Source organism: Haplochromis burtoni, unplaced genomic scaffold (genome assembly GCF_018398535.1).
Source record: "Haplochromis burtoni strain Fernald_Lab_line unplaced genomic scaffold, NCSU_Asbu1 Contig_3, whole genome shotgun sequence".
In the NCBI taxonomy this organism is placed as follows: domain Eukaryota; kingdom Metazoa; phylum Chordata; class Actinopteri; order Cichliformes; family Cichlidae; genus Haplochromis; species Haplochromis burtoni.
The window spans coordinates 4,146,427-4,173,316 of NW_024582364.1; the positions used below are offsets into that span (position 1 = coordinate 4,146,427).

Genomic DNA, 26,890 nt, shown 5'->3' on the forward strand with positions numbered 1-26,890 from the left:
TGCCACACTGGGAAAATAACAAAGGATGATTACTGCAGTGTGTATTATTAATGACATGGAAAAAGAGCTGCACTGCTGCATGCTTCCTGGAAGCTGAGAGACCGAAATACTTTAATGTTTCCTGTATTATATTTGAATAGCTTTACATTTACTTTTAGATATATAATTTCAGTTTTCAACAGTTTTTCTTCCCTGCATCAAAAACCTAAAACACTTGACATACACGTGCGATGTCACCCAGATTGCATCCATGCCCTTTGTTTTTAGCAGTGCTCAGTCAATCCTTATCAGCAGCACCACACTGCTGCAACAACATTAGGACCTTGACTGGCAGTGACAGTCATCTGGCCTTGAACAGCTGTTGTTGTAGTGTGCGTTCAGGCCAGCAGGTGACTCTGCCTCTTCCTCTTACTGGGGAAGAAATCACAACTGTGAGACATATAAGAGCACCTCATCTAATTCTATAATGGAAGTGATATAAACAACAGAAAACATGCAGATCATGGGATAAGATGAAGGATTTTTTACTTATGATTTTTTTAAAAATTTTTTTGTTGTTGTTGCCTTATATGGCTGCATAGGTATGTCAACAATATGGGACTGCAGCAACTGCAAAAGATAAACTATAGGCTTGTTGTGTTCGGGCCTGTTCTCCCTTGTGTTTTTGAAACTTGCTTTTGTTGCAATTCGTAAAACTGAAAAGAAAAAACGGTATTTTGGAATTACAAGCCAGTAAACATTACTATGTAACATAAGTGAGAATGGTGCAAAGAAGTCCTATAGTCTAAAATAACATCTTGTGTGTGTCTGAGTGTCCACGTTCGCGCACACAAGTGTGAACGTGTGAATGTGTAGGTCTGCATGGGAATAAAATAGATTGAAGTCTTCGTGTGAAAGAAAACCCAAACTAACTAACCGCAATGTGACTGCTAATGTAAATACGGAATCTACTTTCACATCGTGCACTAACCCTGGGTAAAGAAAATTATATTGGGGGGGGGGGAGTGTGGGGCTTGCATAACTGTCAGGTAGGTTATTACGATGATGTGCACGTTGCGATTTTCTCCCTCCACCGTATCCAATCACACCCTCCCCCATTCTCAAGTACAATTACGTGATGGGTGACGTTTCAGCATGCGGAGGAGGGCTCTGGGCAGGGACCACTTGGACCAAAGAGGACTAAACACTATTTCATTTCGGCGCAGAAACAACGCGTTCAAGGCAGTGGACCAGGGCGCCGCGCTGAAGCCTAGCCCATTGTCTGCCTCAAACATAGCAACTAAGGAAAATCGGCTTTGACCAAAACAGCGCTATTGCCCATAGGAGTGTCCAAGTGGTAGGCATTGCGGGTTTGTTAGCAACAGAAAAGGGGCCCTGGACAGATCTGGCCAATAACGGAAAATGAATCACAGTCAAGTTTTAATAATATGAGCCGCGTTTTGTTGCAATAGGCGACCAACTATTGATGCTTCTGCGCCGATCGTTTTCCAGACCATCAAATCGCGCGGACTTCTTTTGTTCGCATCGCTTTTATCCCAAATTATAGTCTGCTTATTATTTGTGTTGCCGCTGTAAAAGAGTTAGTAGCTCTAAAGAGAGAGAGAGTGAGCGAGAGAGAGCGAGAGAGAAGAAGAAGATGAATTTTCAGGCGAACGTCCCCGTGTCCGGTATCTCGCAGCAGTCTCAGCCAGCCATGCCCACTCCAGGCACGGTCCCGGCGCCTGTTCCCGTCCCAGTGCCCCAGTCTATCCCGTCCCAGTTCGGATCCGGATCGTCTGCAAGCTCAGGGGCTGGTCAGTTCGGTTCGGGGACTGTTTCGGGCCAGGCTGCACAGCCCGGCCCGGCCGGCTCGCAGTTTGTTTTGTCCAACTCAGCGGCCATCCGGGCAGAGATCCATCGGTTCGAGTCTGTCCACCCGAACATTTACGCAATCTACGACCTGATCGAGCGCATCGATGACCTGGCACTGCAGAACCAGATCAGAGAACACGTAATTTCCATTGAAGGTGAGTAAAGGAGGAATGACTGTTGTTTTTGTTTTTTTTCTTCCTATTTCGACTAGTGCTTTTCATTCATTGAGATTCAGGGAAAGGGGGTGTAGTGTATGCGTGTGTTTTCCTTTTTTCCCCCATTCTTTTTTTTGAAGTGGGGGGTGGGGAAGGTGTGGGGGGTCCTCATTTCCTTTCTTTTATGCGCATTGGTAACATTGCCCTGGGTGCATAGCCTAGTGTCAACAATCACACTTTGAGGCTGGGGGCGTAGCTGATCTCATAGTCCTGTTTGCGGTTTGAACTGCACCCATGCACTGCAGTGTTAACAATAAACTCTTCAATTGCTCTCACAAGAGACAGCCTGTGCAAATGTAATTAGCCCCCCAAAATTAGTTCTGCTGCTTAATGGCATTTGCCAAAGGGTACCTTGTTTTCCATCTGATGCTGACCTCCAGTAATGGGCTGAGATTTTTTTTTCTTTCTTTTAATATTGAGTTCACGTGAAAAAGAGGCTTCCAAATGTGAGATCACGTGTCCTGTGAAAGTAGTAATTGTCCTCAACAATGCAGAGGCAAAATTCAACACTCACATGCAGTCAGGGTAAAAAAGGAGAGAACACATTATGATGCACCACTACAGATGGTGATAGACATGATTGGGTTGGTTATAAAGCCTCTCCTGGGCATATTCCTTGTCGCACTGGAAGTCAATTCCAAATCCTGTGACCTGCCAAAGCAAGGATGACAGAGGCTGTAAAACATAGCTGCCTTGTATGTGGGAATCAACCACATCATGACAAAATCGACTGAAGAAGATGCACTGTCAGATATAAACATCTGAAATGATGATAGCAGATTCTTAAGCGCTTCTCCACCTTCTCACACGACCGTTTATCAAATCGCTGTGAATCAAAACTCAGAGGCCTGGAAGATCAAGTCTCTGAAAGTGCACATTTCTTTTGGATTTGGACTCATTCCTTATGATTAAAAATAAAGCATCAAAATACAGGCTGAATTAACAATGAATCAACAAATACATAATATAAAAATAAAAACCCAATAGTGCTTTTAAAATTCTGTTTCTAGAATAGGAAAAAGAGTATGAAGAATTTGTGAAATTAGTTTAAGGCAGAAATCATGAAGAGAGAACAACTGCAAATGGAAGCTAATCCTACAACATTGTTATTGTTCATATTTGACTGGAGTTTTTCATTAAAACACAAATATAGCCGTGGTTATGACACAGCATGACACAACTACAGTTCCCATTAAGTTTTGTGAACTCACCATTAAGCTATGATATATGTGTAGTTTAATTAGAAGCACAGGCCAATCTATGGATGGATTAATGTGTTTGCACAAACTTTTTGGGGGTTTTGACCTGGATTTTCACTACACGGCACTGGTCACTGCCATAAAAATGAAAGCAGGATCGGAACATTATACGGCGTGTCTGGTTTTTAGAGCAGGTTCAGTGTGAAAATGGAAAATCATCTCCATGTGAAAATGGAAAATTAATTGGTTGGCCTGTCTTGCCTCATTTCAGCCTTTTGAGGAAAGGATGATATTCTTAATTTTCCTGTTGCTTTGGGATGGTTACATAATTTTCTCATTTTTTTTTTCAATGTAGACATGCCTTTATTCTGTTTGATGGGACAACACTGGAGCCTTTAACGAGTTACCTCTCAGATGTACCTTTTTTACAAGTCAAAAAAGGCTATTCAGATGTCAGTTATCATACAAATGTTTTGTTTCTTTTTCCTAAAAAGGCAAGTGAACACTTGACCCAAAGCAAAACAAGCCAGGCAGTTTCAGTGCTGTTTCCCTGTTGGCTGTCATAAATATGGAAAGCATTCAAGGGACAATTTTGTGGTGCAGAGCACAACTTTTGTTGTGGATTTGTTCTCTCTCAAGTTGGCGTGTTTCCTTCAGCTAAAGAAAGTCTGCTTTTCCTATGATGCAATTAAACCATCCTCTGGAAAATAACAAGGCTTTCAAATGTGATGTAAATTTAAGAGAGGATGTTTGCATTTAACTAAATGCGGCCGACCAGTTTATGCACATTGGTTCTACCTTTCTGTTGTTCTCAAAACATGCCATATGGGCTGCATTAATGTATAGTGCATGTTTCAGTTGTATTGAAGCATGCTTTCTAAAGCTTTATCATTATGATGCACTGCATGTTTGACTAGAAGCCTAGTGCTGATGCTGTAGAAGGGAAATTGTCATATTCCAAATGATAAACTGGGATAATATGTTTAGACATTTGTGAATATCTGACACCTAACAACAGAATATGCACAGATATTAACTGAATGTTTCCCTTCAGCTTATTAGTTATCAATTAACGTAGCACATTGTTAGCATTTTTAGGATTAACTGTCTTTTGTTCATACAGAACTGTAGTGAACTGATGTCTCTCAGCATGCACTAGAAGCAAAAAGGCGTTTTTGGCATCCCTCTGATGAGACACTGCAGTGGTCTGATGGTGCTTTGTCATTCTCTTAAATAAGATCCGGTCGCCCTAATAACCACAACTTTAAGGAGCTTTGAAAACCTGCAACAGGAGACATTGGTTGACTTCTCTTCACCTGCACTGTGAAACTGCAGATCTGTTCCTCTTCAATCTTGCATCATTGCAGAGTCTGTTGCTAAGGAACCAGTGGCTCGTGCATTTAGCTGAAAAAAGAGTGAATAGAAATTACACCCCTTACAAAATGAATTCCCATCGATACTAAGGTCTCCCTGTTGTTTTGTTGATTAATAAGGCCTTTATGTGATGATGTCTCGCCATGCATGGTGATACTTTTGCGGTGATTGATATTTAGGGTGCTGCTTGCTTTCTGGAAGCCATTTCACATTACAGTTGCTATGATTACCATTCAATTTGTTTTTTTCCTCTTCTACCTTTTTTTGTTATTTTAAAGAGCCGTGTTTGAACATCGCAACTGAAGTTGATCTGAATTAGAATTAGTAGGAAATATATGATGAGCTAGGACAATTTACCAGGGAATACATGCAAGCAAAATGGCTGTGAGCACTAGTAGTTGGAAAATCTTGAAGACGCTACGCTGTTAATCCGAGACACAGGAATAAACATGGCCGGGAATCCAGTTTGGAGAGCCTGGGGGAAAACATTTGTACTGATACACATACGCAGCTTCCTTACATTTTTCACAGGGAACCACAGAGGGGTTCCTATATTGAAATAGTATCTGGCTCAAGGCTCTCTGTTTATCAATAGGTTTGTGGTAACTTGATGAATTCCAGCTTTTGTAGGAAAACATCATCAGTAGCGATTATATATAATACACTAATACAGAGTCTAGATGTATTTTAGAGGTGCAAATTTACTAACAAATTTGTAGTGTGAAATGACACAAAAGAGCCGTAACAAATGGAGAACCTGGGATTTCTGGGCCCCCTGTGGATAAATTGTCTGCAACCCAAACCGCAGTTACTGTTGGCCTTCATTGATTAATGCTAAAATGATGACGGTGAGGCTCCTAGTGTGGAAAACCCAATCTTTATCAATTTGGTGAGTGATTACTGTGCGTAATCCCTAAAATGTTTTTAGCATTTGTGTCGGTTAAACTGTTTTCAGTTGAGGATAAATTACCCAGCTTTTAACTGTTATGACATGAAACGTGGAGTATTTTTTTCAAAGGCAAGCACACTGACTGCCAAGCTCATATTTACAGCGAAGTGAAGATTTGCACACTGTCTGCAGTAATCGATTCATTGCTGTTACATACGTATAAGCCTACTCTACAGTGAAAAGGTGACTTATCACATCACAGCCTAATTATTAACATTTTATTGAGTATCTTTTATACAGAGGAGTATATGGATCTTTTCATCTATAATCACAATGATGATCATCATAGGCTGTCCTCCTGCCAGTGATCGCCTCAAAGCCTCACTGCGAAATAACATAAAGGTACAACAGCTGTTTGCAGACCGATGATTGCACCACTGCATTGGTCAGCTGATTGCAGGCTAAACAAAACACGGAGTCATACAAAATATGTACTGTTAACTTGTAGCCATAATTGCATCCTGTATTTCTGTTAAATGTTGCTTTTATTCTTCTTAATGCACCAGTGATAATTCAGCTAACATGCCTGTGAATATCAAATCAGGCATCTGGCATGAAACTGAATTTGAGCTAAAATTATTTGTTTGACGTAGCAAGTCAAGACAACATAGGACAAACTTATGTTTGTAAATGTAGTTTCTACCGACTCAACAGTGAACCAGGACCTTGAGGAACATTAGGTTTAGGTTTGTTAAGGGAATAAATCATGTTTTTGGACTTATAAGAAGAATATAATTCTGATAACTGATATATGGAGATGTAGCTGCAGAGATGATATCTGTCATGTGATGATTTTAGGTATTCGTGCGAGTGTAGAGGGAAATTCAGTTAAAGCTCTGCCCTAGAAATATTATCTTTAGTGTTACTCGTAAAGGAAATGCTGATTGATGCTAATTTACATTTTAATCGAATCTATCTTGTATAAGGGCTTTGTTTTCTAAGGACAGTTGCAGGGTAAAAATTATGGAGGTTTGTAAAATTTAAATATCACCTCTAGACTGACAAGAATTGCACAGATCAGTGAAAGACGGAGCAGAGTGGTCTGACTCCTTCCTGCTTTTTTAACCTTACGGTGGCGTTGCACTTTCTGAGTAGCACGTTATGATTTAGGGGCAATGTCCCGTGTGTATTACTGGGGGATTTCCTTGGGTCAAGTGCTAGAATGTCCTTACATTATTCTATATCTCGAATTATAAGTGGATTTCATAAAACTGGAAAAGCTCATATAGCATATTTCCAACTGGGAGTCCAATGTCAGAGCAAGGGCAGCCACCTAAATCTATTGCTACTCAAGAGGGGTGCTTGGGATTTCAAGAAAAGGACTAATAAGCTTGCACAATGGGTTATTGTGTGCTCAAATAGCAATAGGGATGACACAGAGAGATACAAAAAGCACACAGACTGAAGCCTCAGAGCTCTCTGTTGGCATTGTGTGGCACCTAAGCATCTCCCCAGTACACACTGCTTCTCTCTTGTAGTCAATCGCCAAGAAGAGCACGAGCATAGAGCTCATCCGCTAATCACAAGCAGAGAATGAAAATAATAAATCTTGCCTCCTGATCACTGATATGTAAAACAGTAAAATCATAACTAACACTGTTTCCATTGACTGCAAGATGCCATCCTGTAGTGAGTTATGGATGACACTGTTTTTGTCATTTAATTCGAGAATCATGATATGTCACAGGGTCATTAAATAAACATGAAAATGCGGCTCAGCAGAGGTTTAAAGTGTAAGGTGTGTGTGTGGTTGCGGGGTTTGTGTTATTCAACTGGGTGAACTGGGCAGTGGGCCATCTGTGTCAGGCAAATGCTGCTGCTACATTTGGCAAGTGAAATCTCCACAATGTGCTCATTATATTTCAAAACCATATCTGTGAATATGAATAAGAAACTTTCATAGAGTTGGAAAATGTCAGTCAATAACGCCAGCTGGGACTCTTACGCTCTACGTCAGTGTAAATTTCTGTTAAAGTGGAATGCTGTTGTTTATAGAGTAGCTCAGTAAGTATTTACTAGTTGTAGATCTTGTGCCTAAATAAAACCCTCGCATAAATACATCTGTGAAGCGTGGAATAAACTCAGCCGTGGCCCCGTTTTCCACTTCCCTCTCTCGAAACACAAATTGATCAGCTGCTATTAGAAAAAGAAAACTTTGTCTCTAGGATGTGGTGTTAAAATGAATTAGATAAAACTTTTATGATCCAGCCAAGAGATCCACAAATATCTGTACAAATAAACTGCACAGCAAAACTCGGGTCTTATATAAATTATCAGAATTTCACACTTGTTCAAATAAATATATCACAGATTTGCAATTAGCCTATAGATTAAAAAGAAAAAGAAAAAACCAAACCACTAAGCATAGTCATTAAAATATGTCAGAGCAGCACAATGAAGCTTTTACTGCTTTTGCAGGTGGGATAGCAGATTAATCCAATTGCTGCTGACGCTTAAGTATTTGAGGAGCCTTATTATTATTTCTTGTAGGAAAAAATAGGAATCTCTTGCCTTCTTAGTGAAAGTAAGATCAAAAGATTGATAGCTATTCTCATGCCTGTCTTGTCAAGTATAGAGCTGAAGCCTGGGGGCGATTAGCCCACCTTATTGTAGAAGCAACCAGCCAGCCTCTCCAAAGCTTACAACACATTTTATCTTGTCTATTTATTCTACTAGCACATGCCTATGCTACAGTATTGTTAGGTCTGTGATGTTAGTCCATTTTTAGGTGGTTGCTATGGAAAATGATGATGTGATAATATAATCACACATAATTAAAGTTTTGTAGATACAAATTAGATGTTACTGTTGCGCTATTAAAGAGTTCTGAGGTGTTCAGGTGCATTTAGCCAGGTGGTTGCTATGCAACATATCTGATATAGATGAGAACCCCCCCCCTTTCTGGGGCCTAAGATATACTTGTGTGCTATGTTTGATTGCTAAACTCCTATTGTAGAATTTAGCTGACGAACACAGTTTGTTTATCATAGTAAGATTCATGAAAATAAAGGAGAAAATGGAAATTTATTGATTCTTTAATTCTTTGATATTGCTTCATGGATGCTGCTGTGTTCTCCTTACATGTTTAAGCTTGGTAAGCAGCCCCAGTTCACCTCTTTAAGTGGGGCAAGGAATGGTAAGCTAAACCAAGCATCACACTCTTACTTTTGGGGTCATACTGGCTTAAATGTCCAAACTGCACTTTACATCTGATGTATGTTGATACTGCAGGGAATCTTTCTCAAATCAAGAGAGAGAGACATCAGAAACATCTGTGCTGGATGAAAGAGCAAGCCAGCGACTGTAGATAGAAAGGACTCTTTTGCTGTAACTCGTGTCTCAGCGTCCTACAACACCACTGTCAAGCTTTCACTCAAGTCTGTTGGTGTGATGTAATGAGGATCTGAACGCTTCAATTGTGCATGAAGCTCCCATGTCAGTCGCCCAAGTGGGGATTAATAAAGTATTCTTCTTTTGATTTCCCATTCACTTGAAGACATTGTCAGATCTGCAGAAATTGAACCGAACCACCCCTGTGCACGGCAAGTATCAGGTTTCAAGCATATTTAATCCTCGCGCAACACTTCTCGTCAAATATACGTCACAGGTTTATTCTTCAGAGTGTAGTAGTAACAGACTCCCCCCTCCCCGACAGATGCTCACCAGATAACAGGGTTTGCACATGCCTCAGACTCAAACGGCTCTCTGTGTGGGATTGGCCTTTACGATTTCTGTCATGTGCAGCCTCAAAACGCTCATGACAGCCCCATTAAAATTCACAATAATGCTGCACTCGACTCCTGACCGCAGGTCAGCAGAGATGAGCTCAACTGGTAAGCTGTAAACAGAGGCTTGGTCAGAGGGCTCGGTGGGTCTGTGGGGTCAGAGTGCCATTTCTGTATCAGCCCTGCTCTCCCCTCTGTGCTGCCACACCATAGCTTATTGAATGTGACGCTATCCTCTACAGCAGAATGTCCTCCATTGTGCCATTGAACAAAGGTTCTCTCTCTCCTGTTGATGGACGCCTTTTTTAAAAAAAAAAAAAAAGACTAAGCTGGTCAGTTTAAAAAAAAATCTTTTAAATAAAAAATTTGGAATCTACTCAACACAATCTCTTGTAAATAGAGAGTTTATAAGAGATGTTTTTCCCCCTCTGTTTTTTCCCCCTCTGTCGAACCGTGACATTGTCGGTTCTGATTTAATGTTTTATTGAAGGGAAAAGCCATTGAATCTCTTAGCTGAGTTCATTTTGAATAACTAGGTTTTTGGTACGGAATAAGAGATGCGCTTTTCCCAGCCAAGCACGAATCTGCAGTTGTTCAGCAGCGAGCTTTATTAGATTTAGATGTAACATAGTGGAGAAAATTACCAATTTTCTTAGGATATATGGTGATCAGTATGGTTGTTTTTTTTTTTTTATTGCTTCAGGGATATTGTGTAATTGTGAAGATGTGACTTTTTCAGTTAAATTTCAGATGACAGACTACAACAAAGAGCAATACCCTCGCATTCACCAAAGTTTGTAGTCATTTTATCCCCAGAGATTTGAAGCGGTTTTGTTATTTCACAGTCAAATAACTATTTTCACGATTGATTAATCGATAAAGTCGTTTTGAGGAAATAACACAAAAAGGCACTTTCCATTTTCCTACACTGAAATCTTGAGAATATGCTGCTTTGAGTTTGTAGTATTGATAAGGGAAAACAAGCATCATCATCATGTCAGCTTTTTCTTTAGGATATTGTAAAGGGATATTTCACCTCATATTTCATTTTTCTGATTTTTCATGGATTAAACTTTTGATTCAGAGATTAAGAGCCAATAAATAGATAATAAAAATAAGCTGGACCCCTACAACTACCCTTAAATTGCTTCTGGATGGCTATAATTTTGCCATTTAACATTATTTTTCAAGCTTGAGATGTTGGCCAATGAAATTAGCCATAGGCTATTGCTTTTTTTTTTCTTTCTTTCTTTCTTTTTTTTGAATTTGTGCAGCAGCCATATCCTATGGTGGAAGTGCTCATGTTTCCTGCCAGTGGGGTAGGGCTGGAAGCAGATGGCTGCTGACAGAGGAAGGGGTTTGGAAAGCAGTGAGTGAGCAACAGATGGAAAGACGCATATGCCTCCAAGTCCCCTCAGCTTGCCAACAGTCCCGTGACTAACTGTGGGAAGATTCTGTCCTCATCCAGGTTGGGATGGAGAGAGGATCATGGAGAAGAATGAAGTGTCCTTAGAATAAAAGACCAGTTTGTCTCTGGAAATTCAACTGTGGCAGGATTCAGATCCCATTTAATTGGGGATGAATAGAGAATCGTGGCATCAAATCAAATTGAGTCAACCTGGGCTGCAGCATCAGTTTAGCCAGCGGAGATATGTTAAGCAGAGTCTTGTTTTAGTTATCGTGATATTTTAGGAAATTAGACCCAGTCGCCTTTTCTCCTTTGAAGGGAAATGTGATACAGGGACTTTTCTGGCCTCTGGGGAGCCCAGTTTCTTTACTGAGGACAATGCTGGATAACGGAAGTGTGGCTCCACACAGTATGTGATGTTGTGAATGTGCAGTGTATGATTGCATGCACAGAGCTACAAAGACAGCTCTGGAATTATAAGTTAGTTACTCCTCTTGGAGAGTCACGTAATTGACAATGTGCAGACTATTTAAAGGCAGCAGGGCAGTGGAAATTCAATGTAATTCCCTTAATAGCTCAGGGACGTGTCACAGTTTTTCTGTCTAAGTCAGTCTTCAAGGACAGTTTGTTTGTTTCCACATGAGGCAGGTTGGGTTATTCATGAAAGTTACTGTGGTGTGAATGGATCCCGCTGAGCAAGGAGGGGAAGGGCTGTGTTGTTATCTACTGCTATTGCTACTCATTCTGCCTGAAAGCCTGCAAATCCTCCTCATAAATATCCCTTTAAAACGGACAAAGAAACCATTTTTTACTTTTAAAATCCGCTCTCTATGACAATACTTAACTCTTGCCTTAGCAACCATTAAAATAGGATCACGAGGCACATTTGTAGTGGTTAAGGAAGGATGTGTGTGTGGCACTGTGACATTTGCTGTAAATGGAATATCTTTATATATCACTTTTCCTCACTGTATTTCTTATTGAACTTATAGTAGTTGGGAAAACCTTATCAGCGCTAGTTTTTCTGATGAGAGTCCTCCTGTCAGTACAGCTTGTTTAACATGCGCCAGCTAAGGGTTATCACCCAGGTCCTACATTCCTTTTGTAGATGTCAGTGTTTTGAGGGTGTTCCAACATGTCCTCTGGCCTCGTCTTCCCTGTCTTCAAACAGCCCAGGCAGGCAACGTGCCAGGTGTTTGTTTTCTAGTTTGTTCTGCTGCTGATTGTTTCAAATATGACTTTGGCTTTGTGTTTTCCCACAATTGCAAAAAAAAAAATTAAATAAATAAATAGAAAAATGCTCCAGTGGACAGTTGGTTTTGATAAAGTATTCATCTGTTCTGAAGCATCTGTTACTCAGCTTAAGTCTGGATCAGCTCGGATATTTTGGTCACTTGTTTTGTGAATCATAACAAAATTTTGCAGAGCTGTTTGTTGTGAAAGGATGTTTTAGTCTGTGGGAATAACTGGGGAGGAAGTGTAATGTGACCCCCCCAGCCCCTATTTACTGTTTATATCCCCGCTTCCTGCTGTTCCACTGCTGGGTCCCTCCGGCCATGACCTGTGCTCATGTCATGTGGTACAGTATGTGCGCTACATGTGCTGCAGCCGCTTTAGGAACACAATCGCAGTCTACTCCCGAGTCAGCACCATTTGGCATAAGAGATGACATCCAAGCGGCAAAAATCTACTTCCTGTAGAACTCTCTGGAAAACTGGAGTCTGAAAGTTTTTCCATTTCAGAAGTAAATAATGACTTGTGGTGAACAAAAGTAGTAACCTTAATGCGTTCTACGTGTGTGGATTTAAGGTCATAATTACACGCTAAGCCTTCGGTTTACAGGCGTGTCCAGAGGGTAAAGAGTTAATATCTCTTTGTGTGCTTGGAACCTAATGATTTCTTGGCTGCAGTATTCTCCATCCATATACATAAATCATGAAAATAAGTGGTAGGAGATTTTCCCTATGTGAAAAAAGTAGAGTTACTGGCAGAAAGCTGGCATATTTATCTCAGGGTTCAATCGAATTATGGAAGGCCGCAAGATGCCAGGACACGAGAGGCCGATGCCAAACAGCAGATGGGAAGAGCGAGTAAAATATGAAGAAATCATTCATAAGTGTCATATTCTTAATAAGCTGCCAGTTAGGACCAATGTTTCTATGGAGATTTGGAGAAAGAAGACCAGAATTACCATAATGCTACAGTGTTTGCCGAGCACCATTTGGTCCGTTCTTAAAAATGCAGCGTTTCTGATACGAGACAGTGCTGCAGACGGAGTGACTGTATCGTCCTCTCTGCGAAGAGACACTCTGCAGTGCCCATTTGAAATAAGCCATTCAGAGTCTCGCTCAGGGCTGTGTCAGTGCAGCTTCTCAATAGCTTCGGTTTGGATGATGAGATTTTCCTCATTGAGGAGTCTGGCGTGAAAAGTGCACTGTTCAGCAGCCTGGCACTCGTTTTTTTCTCCTTCTTTTTTTCCTTCTGAAGATGAGCTCTCCCTCGATTTTGTGATCGCGTTCTGGAACGAACTGCTGGCCCCAAATAAAATACTGCACTGGTAAAAAGGAAGAATTATGACACTCGTGTTGTCATGCAGTATATCTCACGCCCTGCTGTGCTCTTGGGCCCATTCTGTTGTGAAATTGGACCAACTGGTGTCTAGAGATGCACCCTGCTGCCGTATTAAAGCATAGTGAGCAATTTGTGTCAATTCTGTAAGACATTTACAAGGCTTTTATTTCCTTTGCACACCTCTTTCTTAGCACCGCTGATTTGCAGGCTCTGTGTTATTTGCCCAATTGCAAGCACTTGCACAAAATATGTTTAGGCCAGTGGATATGTGTTACTAATGTTTGTGTCTCTGAAGGCCTTCACTCTACTAAACTGTGGCTTTTCACATATTTGGCTTCAAGAGACCTTCTGCGGTTAAAAAAAAGGTTTCTATTGTTGTGTCAGAATCTGGCATGAAATCTAGATTTGGTCTTAAAAAAACTGGCAGCTAATCGCAGCCTAGACTAATTCAAAGCTCCATTTTGTCTGTTAACACAATAAAACAAATCTTTCTGTGGTCTCTTCATGCCAATAGGGCTTTTAGTAAATAGGACCCTACCTTTAGTGGGCTGGTGAGTGAGAGCCTGGGCATGATTAGTGATCCACTTTGAAGATAAATCCTTTGGCCAGACTCACCCTTGCAGATTGTCAGATGTCACGTTTGGGAAGAGTCCATCTGACTGAAATCTCAGCTTACACCGACAGGACGGGTACAGGTCATTAAGCATCAGCAGCAGTGCGGGCCTGTATTAGTTTGTAAAATGAGTCTTCTAAAGAGAGACAAAGAAGTCATCTATATTGCTTTAGCAGTGTACGAGCTCTGATGATGCATCTACGTCGGTGGCTGAGTGTAGTGCAGATCGGCTGGTGCATGGGTAGGCAGTGGCATGCGTTACGCAACACAAGTAGGTGGCTGGAGTAGGTCTGCATGAGAGTGTGTGTTTGTGGTGTCCCTCTGGTGTTTTCTTTTCTTTTCTTTTTTGTTGGATGTGTGAATTTCCCCGCACGCGAGCCTTTGCCACTGAACCTGGAGGGGTGTCTGTTGAATTCAATAGCCTGAGGAGATGGATGTGTTTGGAGTTTTGCTGAGGAGTAGTGACAAGGTGCTAGAGTAGTGTCATATTCTAGCAGAAGGTCAGGAGTTGTTGTTGTAGGGGTTAGACTGCCGTCTAGGAAGCCCTTTCAGAGAGCTTGTCTGTAAGAATCAGTCTGCACCATTTTTTCAAGATTATAACCATTTCCTTTTTTTACTCCACGCTCTCAATACTTCTATAGCCTCAGTGCAGATAATTGCCCCTGCTGCTGCTGCCTCAGACCTCTTTTGTTTGCAGCCAGTCCATGACTAGACATCCTCATTTCTGACAAAGAAAGAATCAGATCTCATCAGATAGAGTGCCCTGAGGGTAGGTTGACCTGTGGTTGTCTGAGCCTGTGCTGCTGGTCTGGTATATTTGGATAGACGATATAATTCAGCACAGTATTTGTTCTCTAAAACATCCACACTGGTTTATTTGCAGCCGTACTCTTTGTGCAATCACACATGAGAGATATTTTAACCTTTCAGTCAACCCTAAACATGCATTCAATCATTCGTCTTCTATATCCATTTACTTCTGTTTAAGGTCACAGGCGGATGGAGCACTGGGTAATGAGCAGGGAAATGCTTAGAAATGCAACCTGGCTGTCACTGGACGACCACATATTCCAGACAGCCAGATTCACACTGGTTGCAGGCAGTTTTTGGTCCAGTTGATCTGCATGATAGTTGATGAGCCAAATAACACAAAATAATCTCTTAACATCTTGATAATCAATAAATCCCCTTCTCGTTATGGTTTTGAAACAGCGTTAGGATATAAGATCCTTGCAAACCATTTTGTGCTCTAAATTATGTATAAAGTGATTTACAGACACCTCCACTTTCTGTTTATTACTTTCCTTTCATGGGTCGTTGCTTGAATTTTTCCACTTCATGTATTTTGTTGGTCACTGTGTCTCACAACACAGCTACTTGACTGCAGGAGGAACCGAGCAGGCTATTATATGATGCACTGTGTGAATTAACTGGCGTGCTGATGACTCATTGAAAATTGTTCTTGCTGCATATGATCCGTGCTGAGCAATGCAACGCCTCAGTCTGCACTGACTCAAGGACGAGGGAAGCTATGCAAATCCAAACATGGAGTGGTTTAGATGACTGTGAGTTATTGGACATACACTGGAACCAGGAGGGGCATATGTATGTATATGTGTGTATATATATATATATATAATTATTATTATTTTTTCTCAAGATGGGAACAGTTTGTGTTTGGTTGTTGCTATGGAGCTTTACTGGAATATCTTTCCTCTTGTGTCCATCTGGAGAAAATAACACCTACTCTAACATTCTTGTTGGATCCTTTGTTTATGAGGACCGTTTTATTGCTTAAATGCTGTAAAATTGAAATAGTCCGTGTTTAGAATATTATAAAATGTTTAGTATTTTATTGTCTTCCCACTGTGTCTGTATATTCATGCAGTAGGGAGTTGGTCTGGGCATTTTAATCAAGCTATAGTTTCAATTTCGCGTTTGACTTCTGTTTGCAATAATTTTCTTTGTTAGGGTTTTCTGTGATAAATAGAGTGCCCCCCACTCCCCACCCCTACCCACCAAAAGCCCAAACTCATTCCCTGTAATACCTTTGACAGATACAGTTCAATTTATATTTCCTTTTGAGTTTTATTGTTATCTTTACTGTTATTGGTAACTGAGTTTAGACACAAATATTTTTTGCCACAATCCTTCTGTCCTTTTTACATGTGAGCTTCTGTGGAAATTGTTTAGATAAGCCATTCCCAGACTAATTTGAAATCTGAAAATCCAACGTGGCCTTCTTCAGTCACAGCTCTAATCAACACTTGAGGCATAATAAAAGTACTTCTTCCTTTTTATTTTTGATTCAGTTCATTTCAGTTTTATTTATACATCCTAAAATCACAACAACAATTGCCCCAAGTCGCTATGATGACTCTCTATGAGCAAGCACTTGGTGACAGTGGGAAGGAGAGCTCCTTTTTGACAGGAAGAAACCTCCTGGCAGAACCAGGCACAGGGACGGGCATCCGTATGCTAGTGTCGAACTTCACTGTGCATTCATGGCTCACCAGGGGCCTGCATACTGATTTTTAGGCTTACCCTCAAGTCTTCAGATGGCTCCTGTTGAAGAAGAAATTATGTCAAATAATGCAGGGCAGTTCTTTTTGTGCAGTTTCATCAGATCAGGTGAACCATGGGTGGTAGATAAGTAGATGGCTTACATGCAGAATTAACTAGTTGATTTAAGGACTGGAGATTGAAGAGCACAAGCAAAGATAATGTAAATATCTCTGATGCCAACAGATGTTTTGATGAGATGTCACTGAGCTGGGCTGTTATCTTGCCATCTGATAAATATCTGTCAAAGATTAAGCTTGCAAACAGTATTTTACACTGCTATTAAAAAAATCCCACTTTAACCTATGCTTGCTTCAAAGACATAATGAAAATGCCATCCAGATAGAGCGTCTCACTGGATGAAGCATACCCTGATGAACTGTGTCTGTTTGCGACGATTTTCATGAATTATTCACTCATTATTTTCAGATACATTATTCTATGCTGTTGCTGAGCTCCATTAGACAGCTTGCGTAAGTTTTGCAAGGAAGTATCAGCAAACTGTCAGCAAACTAAACTATCAGTGAAGATTATTTCCTTTAATGAAAGAGAACTCATCGGGTGGCAGGTTGAGAGTTTAATGTGAACACTGGCAAACTTTAGATCATTACACAAGATACATGCTATCAAATCGATGCATGCATTTGATAGCATGGGTGGTAGGTCTTATGAGGTAACTCTCAGCCTTCCACAAATTTCATACTTTATGATTTGTGTTTTGAAGTCAGTATTTATAGGGCAGATAAGTAAGAAGGCTCACGGGTCATGTGGTGTCTCATTAGAGTGTACATAGAGTCAATAGATATGATTGATTCATAATGGAAGATGTTGCCTTATTGAGTAACCCACTGAAGTTTGGAGTGATTTATTTTTAACTTCACATCTATTGGACTTTTCACTGATTTTCTTTGCTTCTTCTCCCTCATGCCCCTGATGCGTTTGGCCCATTTCCATGGACTCGGACACATTTAACTCTGCAGGTAAGCCCCACAAATACTGACTAATATCAACACACGACGGGAATGGCTATATTGTTAGACACCATCATTTTTTAGAAGGTTAATTTTGAAAACCCCTGGGTGAATTCGTAGATTCATAGACTGGGCTTTCTGACACCATCTGTGGCTCTCAAAGAAGACAAAGCCCCGACTTCCCCTCTGTAGTCATGGAACCAGCTGTTGGGTGTACCTTTGTATCATTAACTGTGCTTAGTGGCCATCTGACAACTGGTCATAGTGATTGTCAATGGGTACCCTGCCAGTCACAGGTCTAAATAAGAGCCAGAGAAGTATAAAAACATTTGCTTTCCATGCGCTTAAATGCTTAAAAGGGTTTACTTTCTGACTTTATATAAGAGCCTTTTCTAAAGTTGGAGCTAGTTTATCCACCCATAAGCCTTCTAATATATTACGTAGGTGGATTGTTTGTTCTAATCTGATGAAGGAGTAAAAAAGGGGAAGAGGGGGTTTAGCCTTGGGTTTCTGTGCTGAATAGATTTGAATCCAGTGTTTTTATTTCCAGCATATGCTCCATGAAAGGTAAGGAACATAGGCCAGGCTAGATCATAAGCAGGACAGTGGTGGTGATTTATTTAGAGGTCTTAGGAACAAAGGGGTTTTGGGAATCTCAGATTCTTTTAGAGCACGGGGGATTCTCACAGTGATAACCTCCAGAGACGATCCCAGATGGGGATGCCATCCTTTCAGCTGGCCTACTTCCCTGCCACTCGTCGCACATAGCAATTTGTGCAATCCGCCTTCACCACTTGTCCTGCTAAGCCAGCCATGTAATTATTGTGTACATTTTAGCCTTGCTGCAGTGGAAGACATTCATCTTGCTGCATGAACAATTTCCATACGGTTTGGACGCTGTACTTTGAGTGATTGTGGTTAGAGCTCCGGCATGGCAGGAGTGGCAGGAATGACAGCAGAAAACGTGTTTCTAACAGTGATGCTGTTATGTTTTAGGTAAAAAGAAAGAAAAAAACACCCCAATCCACATCACTGTGTAACACCACAGAGCTGTGGGACATAATATAGTGGGACTTAAGTACAGTGTGCTACAGCTTTTCTTTTTCAGTCACCTGCATGATAACGCACGTGAAGCCATTCAGTATTAGCTCAATAACAGGGCTTGGTTGGGAATACAGCTTTGGTGTCTGCTGCTGTGAAGATGCAGCTGAAATTGGTGTCCTGTGAGTTCAGTAGTAAGTCAGTCCTGACCTGAAGGACAACTTTGGTGTGTGTGGTGTAACATGCAGCAATAGCCTTTGATTTATTGGAGGAATTCTGTTTATGAAGTAGTTCAAGAGCTTAAGAGAATATTTTTTAAATGTTCTTACAGTGGCTGCCCTGATATCAGAGGTTCATGTTGCGGCTACTGTGGCTGAAAAAAAAATGGTAACAGTGTTGTGATGATTTCTATTGAAAATCTGGTGGGAAAAAGGGAAAAAAAACAAAACAGTTGTTAAAAAAATATTATTGTGCTACAAGTCAAATTAATCTATAACTACCATAAAATTCATCATCTGTAGTTATTGTGATCACCCCAATTCTCCATAAATTTTTAAACATAAACTTGCAAATAAGTGGAGTCAACTCCCTACTCTTCCATTGATTCCCAATTTTAAATTGTGTCTGAAGTTGGAGTCTGTGGTTTGGTTTCTGAACGCTCCAGCTGTCAGTTGCAGATTGATTAGGAGTTTCTGTTTACTTCTCTACTTGCTGTAAACATATCGACATGGACCGCATGGTTTTGGCACTAGGTGGCTACATAAACAACATCTAAAGGTTTCTGTGCAATAAAAATCTAATAGCCTAACTTGTAGGGCTTTGATATGTAACAATATCAAATGTGTATTTATCTATGAGACCTGCAGAGTAATTTCCCTTAAAAAAAACAACTAACTAAAACAAATTAAACTGTCAGAGCAGATTTGATCACTCACCTCGTTCAGTAACTGGTGTTTCTAATATTAGGTTATTCAGCATTTGCATTTATGAATGACAAAACAGAAAACCTATCACCAGTTCCAGTGTAAACTTTGTTTTTCAGTGATTTAGCTCTGTGTGTAAATGGTACTTGGCAGCAAAGCCTTCTGTACTTGTAGCTGATAGTTGATGGTTCAGTGTTCATGGAAAATAAAATAATTTTCTGTCAGAATTTGTGACGTCTTTAATACAGTGCTGTGCAAAGGTCTTGAGCTCCTCCTCATTTCTTTATATTTTGCTTGGAAAATTAAAAATAGGTGGAGTGATTTATTGAACCATATGGATATACATACAGGAAATACAGGATATAAGGGAATTCATTCTAATGAGCTTAAAAGTCAACATTAGATATGACCTTTATTCTTCAACACAGTGGGAACTGTCTCTTGTTTTTTCTTTATGTAGTTTTCAGGACTAGTCCTCCAGACATCCTGAAGGACATTCGAAGCCCTTCTTTGGATGTTGGCTGCCTTTTGTTCTGTTCTCTTTTAAAAATGATCCCACACTATTTTCAATAATGTTGAGGTCAGGGCTCTGGTAAGGCCTGGTAAGGTGTTCCATGGTGTGTTTTTCTATCTAGTTATGCTTTTAGTGCATTGGCAGTGTGTTTGAGATCACTGACTTGCTGAAAAATGACCTGTTGCCACTGAGTTTCAGTCCAATTCTTGTGTATCTTGGCGTTACTCAGCCTTTCCTCTTCGTTTCCTGTCTCTAAGAATGGCTTCTTGAACATTTTTGATGAGGCTTCAGTGGACAATAGATGGATAAGTTAAAAGGCCAGGATCTCTGAGGTCCTATGTCAGATCTTTGCTGGATTCCCCCCCCCCCGTATTTCTTAAGGATATCAGATTCTTCTCATCTGCTTCAGATAGGTTTTAAGCCTGCCACTTCTTCTTTTGTCCTCCAGTTGTGCAGTTTCCTCTTTTTAAGGAAACATTGAACACCATGTTGAAATTGCCATATTTTCAGCCAGTACCTCTTTGGGAATCAACAAAGCAGTTATAGGTGACTTAAGACTTTTGCACACAACTGTATATTTCCTTTATGTGTGGAGTTTGGATGCTCTTCCCATTCCTGTGTGCCTTTCCTCCGGGTTCTTCTGGCTTCTTCCACAGTCTAAAGATATGTTTGTTTGGTTAACTGGTGATTTTAAATGCTCTGAGGATGTGAGGTATATAAAGTGCTTAAAGTGCATTGAATAAAGCACTTTATAAATGTACGGCTAGTCCAAAGCACTTTGAGTGGTCAGTAAGACTAGAAAAAGTGTGATATAAATGTCATTCCATTTCCATTATTCTTATAGCTACACTCATGATTTTCCCCACGCATGATCTGCTTCTGTTGTCCATGTTGTAGAATAAAAAATGCTCGTTTAGGGCATATTTCCTCTTCCTATTGTCCTTCTTGTGCTAATGTAAATGCATATTGACGTGTATGAGTTGTTCTTCAATAGCCAATGCTGCCTAAACCCTGTTAATGCTTTGCCTGTGATTTTGTCGCATTGAATGAAAATAAGCAATACAGTCCCACGCTTCAAAGCATCCACTTGTTCCATTATCCAACTTGTTCAATGAAAAGGGAACAAGGACATGGATAAAGAGAGACAGTTCACCTTCAAAGTATACCTTGCATGCTTTTAAGCGTGTTGGCTGCAGTGGCAAATTTTAGGAGAACTAGACTAAATAAATAAAAAGGCAAGGGAAAAAAAGTGGTCCAGTGGGCGACTCTGATACGCAAGGCTTCACTCAGTAGAAACTTTTTTTCAGGACAAATCTAAGTGGAATTGATCAAAGCCCACTGATTGGCTTAGCCTCATCTTTTTGTCCGAACCCACAACACGCAGCACTCACCTCAGAAATAATGATTTTTTAAAAAAATCAATATTAGCGTAATGGGTCATCACGAGCATGGTTACAGATCTGATTCCTCATTATTTATTTCAGGCTTGCTGGATGACTAAGCGTCATTTTGCTCTTTTGATCCCAAATTGAAAGAAACCTGTTTATGTCCACACCTCACTGCCTATAATCACATGTCATTTATAATTCTGTTTTAGCTCCTCAGACACTATTTGTGAAAATTACCTCATTTACTTAAATACACATCAGACTACAACTGAGCCAGATCAAGGGAGAAAATTACTTTAAGTATGCCTTTAGGTGCTTTTTTTGGTGCTTTTTGTAACATTGGATACTGTTTGTGTTGTAATTGGTTTGAAGACCTGCGGCCGGACAACAGCACCTGGTGATGATGGCAGGTTTTATGTGATCCATGCGGCTTAGGCCCCTTATTTTTATTTATTTTTTGCATTTCCTGTTGTGTTTCTGTACAAATCAAGGCACTGGACACTGGGTACAGGCAGCACAGGAATCATTCAATGACACCCTGTGGTGTAGTTCACAGCTTCTCCAGTTGAAGGGGGTTACGCAAGATCTGCAGCATCACACTTAAAGAGGAGAGTCATAAATCAAACAGCGCAGTCACAGCAACGCAGCAACTTTGTGTCTGAGTTGCTCTGAGTGCTCTTCATCTCTTCTGCTTCGTTTCCCCTCTGCTCGCTCTCTTTATCCAATCTGGAGGAGATAACAGATAACAAATAAATAAATAACTTCATTGTTCTTTTTCTGAGAGTCTTTCAGTATTTGTGTGGTTAATGACAGCAATTCATGTGAAAATTTTCTTATCCTTTGTCATGTCCCCACCTCTTTCACACTTCTTCACTGCAGTGTCCTTTAAGCCTGTAAATTATAGGCACACTTTTTTTGCCTGAATTGCCACTTTTCCTGTCTCATCAACTTTCCTGAACAAAGAAGGAAGTCTGAGATTGTTTTTTGCTTACTGTTTCAGCACCAAGTTGCAGGATTTTGGCACGAGCATCTCTTGAACGTCTTCCAAAACTCTGAAAAAACAGAAGCTGATGCAAATTTTTTCACCCATAGTTGAATTTAATGTTTTCATTCAGGTAATTCAGTTGCAGTACCAAATTTGCTCTCATATGTTCGTTCTCTCTTGGGGTCTTCTGGGTTTTTTTGCTCTGTTTTTTATTCTACCTTGTCTCACACACTCTTTTTGAACAGATTTATCTCTATTAAAGCCGTAAGTTTAATTAAGTTTTAGATTTCACTTCTGTTTTAAAATGACCGTCTTCCTCTTTTTTTCTGTCCGATAAATACTGTTTTAGAGGTGTATGCTCATATATAATAAACATGGTCATTCATTTAAAATGAATGAGGTCAGCGTATGTGTAAGAAATCCACATGAGAACAAAGCTCAGGCTTCAGATTGCTGTAAATACTCAGATTCCAACAGTTTATTTCTACACCTGGTTTGTGATGAATTCACCAACACTAACATTATTTCTAATGTGGTCATGTCAGGCACACAGCGCAAGGCCTAGTTTGGAATAAGTAAAGGTTATTTTGAACTGTGAATCATACAAAACTACTCTGATGGACTCTATTGAATAAAAATACAGAGGTGCATAAAAGACCGATTTAAAATACAATCCTAAAGAATCATAAAAAAACAAACTGGTTACTACTAGGTATCTTCTTTTTTGCAGAAACACAAGTTTTATGCTCTTTGTGGATAAAAATTTTTGGACCACACCTCTTAATCTTTGTATTCAAATGGCCTCAGTGCTATTCCCACAGGTGTAGCTGTGCAGTCTGCCATACTAAAGAGTTCACTGAATTTGAGTGTCATAGTGTAATAAGATGCCACCACTGCTACAAGTAAGTGCATGGAATTTCTTCCCTCCTAGCTATTCCAACAACTGAATATGGTATTTTGGCAAAATTTGAGCAAACTGGCAGACCATGTAAAGTTACAGAGCGAGGTCACCTAATGGTATAGTCAACATTCTGCTGACTCAATAACTGCTGAGCTCCAAACTTCCTCTGGCATTAACATCAGCACAGTAACTGTGGGCCGGGAGCTTCGTGGCTTGGATTTTCATGACTGAGTGACTCCTGTAGGTGTAAGGTGGATGTGGCCCAGTACTTTTGTTCATATACTGTAAGTGAGTGGTGAGTGTAGGCATTATATTTTTAAGTGATTCCACCTGTCATCCATCCCATTATTGTGAACATGATATCTCAGGAACGTTGGAAGGGAATTTCTTCAGATTTGGCACAAATGTTTACTTGGACTGGAGCATGAACATCTAACATGGGAGGTCAAAGATGTCGCAACACATGCTTTCAGGCACAACTTGGAAAATTCATATTAGAAAATTAGTTTTTAATGATAAAGTAATAGTGATGATCTTTAATGTCCATAGGTCAAAGATCAGGTTTGATCAGATGATGATTGTAGTTAAACTTTTATGTAAAAAAATATGTGGCCTCTCTAAAGAGCTTGTACTGCTTTGACCTTCCAGCACTCCCACAGAATCACGTTATGTTCATAATAAACAGTTTAACACCTCGCTGAAGTACAGAGACCGGGGAGCATCCGGTATCCATGGCCATGGCTGGCATGTGATAGAAGAAGGAGGAGAATGGGACTCAGCCGCCGGATGTGTAGTCAGGAACCAGTCATCACTCTCTTCCTAATCTCCCTGTTCACCCCCCTGTTCACCACCATCTGGAGAGGATGCCAGGGACTGGCCTGGTGGCAGAATTAGACTCACGGGCTCGGAGCGCTGCCAGGCTTGAGAAGAAAATCCTAGAGGGAAAGGGCCTTTTTGCTGTTCACGCTTGTCTGTCCTGTGTCCTTGCTCTGTGGAATTGGACAGCAGCCTATTGTGCTGACGTAGGCTGCCCGGCATCTCAACAAGACAACATCTAGCTCATCTGGCACCCAAAACATGCTCATAAGAGCAAAACCCTTGATTGTGGATTAGTCATTCTCTGCAAAGAAGCATGAGTTTAAGGTGTATTGAAATCAAGCTGCACACAAGATCACTGTAGCTATCTGTAATCAAAGCCTGTTTTATGCTTTTCCCAAACCCTCCTTTTTAGCGACTGTCTTGTTCAAAACAGTTGCAAGGTTAAATTTGTGGTAGAGGTGCCTATCGTTTGAGCTCTACTCCCCTGGAGATCACCGAACTGTAGAAAGCTGTCTTTTGCCAAATAATGAGAGTTTTAGCAAAAATAATGAGTGCAAAGATGCACTGAGGATGTGTTCAGATGTTTCTGGTGTTTGCTGTACGTTCTATAAATAATGCTTTATTTGCTTTGAAAAATGGGGTGCCCACCAGATATCATCAATTCTGACCCTCTTGTCTTTTGAATCGGTGCAAGTTGGCTAATTGGTGATGTGAGCAGAGATGCAGAGTGAAGTAAACCCCTCTCCATGGTTACCCAGGTTTTATGCTTACAGCAGGCCACAATAAGGAACATTTTGTCTCTGTCAGCATGGTTAGTAAGCCAGATGGAATTGAGGCTGCATGGAGGAATAATTTTAGTTCACTCAGTGGACTGCCACTGCCAAAATGTCTGATTATCTCCTCTTTCTGCACCTCCTCTCCTTCATCGCTACCAGTCAAACTAGCTTTAATAACTTGGTGGTCACTGCTTTGCTTTCACCTTTCATATCCTGACAGCTCAGTGGTCTGCCGAGAGACGAGACGAGGACAGGAAGTTATAATAGGTCGTTTGAGGCAGGGGTACAGCGCCAATGTTTGTGTGTGTTCACAAATGAGCGGCCTTGACTATGAGCCACGAGAGGAGCTCATCCTCGCTGATGAACTGCCTCTGATAGATTCCCTCCCCCTGCAGTAATATGGGTCACAATCATGAGGGATCTTCAAATGATAATACAGATCAAGTCCAACATGATTCCCGTTTCACTTAGACTGCTAGGATTTTGATGTAAGCGGTTTGTACTGTTTGTACTGATTTTGGAAATGCTGAAGTTTTGATTGCTGGCAGCAAAGACCCTAAACACTAAAAAAAAAGCTTAAATAGTTTTTATATCGGGGGATTTTTTTTCTAAATGTCATTGTGTATTGAGGTCTTTTGTTACAATTTCTTTTAAACATGAGTGCGAGACCACTCTTTAGCCATCCCTAAAGGCACACTTCACTGTCCGGGGTCGACTGTCTGAGACAAATAAAGATCCACAGCACTATAGTATCACTGCGTCTACGCAGGATTTGAACTTGAAGGTGTTCAGTCACAATTGTGCGCATGGTAGCTTAGCATTGTTTGCTCCTATCTGACCCGCAGTTCCTACGGTCGTGCATTGGTTAGGACTGGGTTTTAATCCACTACCTGGGTGGGGCCTTTTTATGTAGTGTTTGTATATTTTGTGAGTTCTGTCATGCTAATTGGTTTTCTTGTCGTAGTCCAAAGAAATGCATTTTAGGTTGGTTGGCAAATGTAAATTAATTTACCTGGACTCAATCATGAACCGATTTGCTCACTGTGACCTCACATCTACAGAATGTATCTGCTAATTTTTAGACAAATTTCACGCAAATGCCTAATAGTCTAAAATGACAATTTGATGACATTTTATATCTAAAAAGGTCAAAGGTCAAGACTGAACAGGCATGGATGTAAAGTGCAAGCTCGATGGTGGAGGCATACTTTTAGTTTTTGATTAAGGTGATAATCAGCGCATGGCTCCTCCTCTAAATTAGAATGTAACCTTGCTGTTATCATCAGTAGCAGCTACAGTTCATGTCCCCATTTGCACCATCAGTCTAGTTTATGATCTTTTACGATTTTTAATATGGAAAATAAATAGCCTTGCATAACACGACCGCACTTTGTTTCCCTCGTTGCTGCTTCTTAATTATGAAAGCCGCGTTTCACAAACAGATTTCATAATCTTGCTGCAGTATTCTGAGTTTGAATTCTGTCTAGACAGAAAAGCAGCGTTTCTTGAGCATTGATACGTTAGAAAAACATGGAAGCTGGAGTTGTTCGCTTTCCCCCCCGTGAAAATCAATGTTGTTCTGACCTGAGGGATAAACAGTACCTGAGTCTGTTGAAGTGGATTTCAAACAAAATGAGTTTCCTTTTCCCTTTAATTTAATTAACCAGAAAATTGCTGAAGTTCAGGAAGGACAAATGTGTTCCCCGCTGTATATACATAAAAAACCCCAAAAACAAAACATAAACATAACCTATTGGTGAATACATTTAGAGTTTGCGTATTTCCCTTCTGGCTCTAGTCAGCCGCTCAAACGGGGCGATAGTAATCAAGGCCTGGCACGCCGCCTTCGATGTGTATAATATGCGAGCGTATTGTTTGTTCGTGTAGTCGTTTGTAAGAAAAACAGCATGGAGCAATATGGTTTGTCCTCCCATAATGTATTGTTGGTGTCTTACTGTGAAAGCAAGGTTTTCTCCTGTACTCCCTCCTACTCTCCCTCCCTCTCTATCTCTCTCTCTCTCTCGCACTCTGCAAGGTTGAACGTGGGCGGCTGTACAGAGCATGACAGCAGTGCTCTGTTGAATGTAGACTTGAAATGAGGAATA

General features: G+C 40.5%; 1 protein-coding gene across 1 annotated transcript in view; it reads left to right on the forward strand.

Moving 5' to 3' along the window:
• Window positions 1–1,101: 1,101 nt before the first annotated feature.
• agap3 (ArfGAP with GTPase domain, ankyrin repeat and PH domain 3) overlaps window positions 1,102–26,890 on the forward strand; it is a 118,422-nt gene continuing 92,633 nt past the window's right edge. The window contains exon 1 of the mRNA XM_005912600.3: window positions 1,102–2,006. Within this exon, the coding sequence (XP_005912662.1) occupies window positions 1,637–2,006 (370 nt within the window). The 5' untranslated portion in view covers window positions 1,102–1,636. The remainder of the gene's footprint in view (window positions 2,007–26,890) is intronic.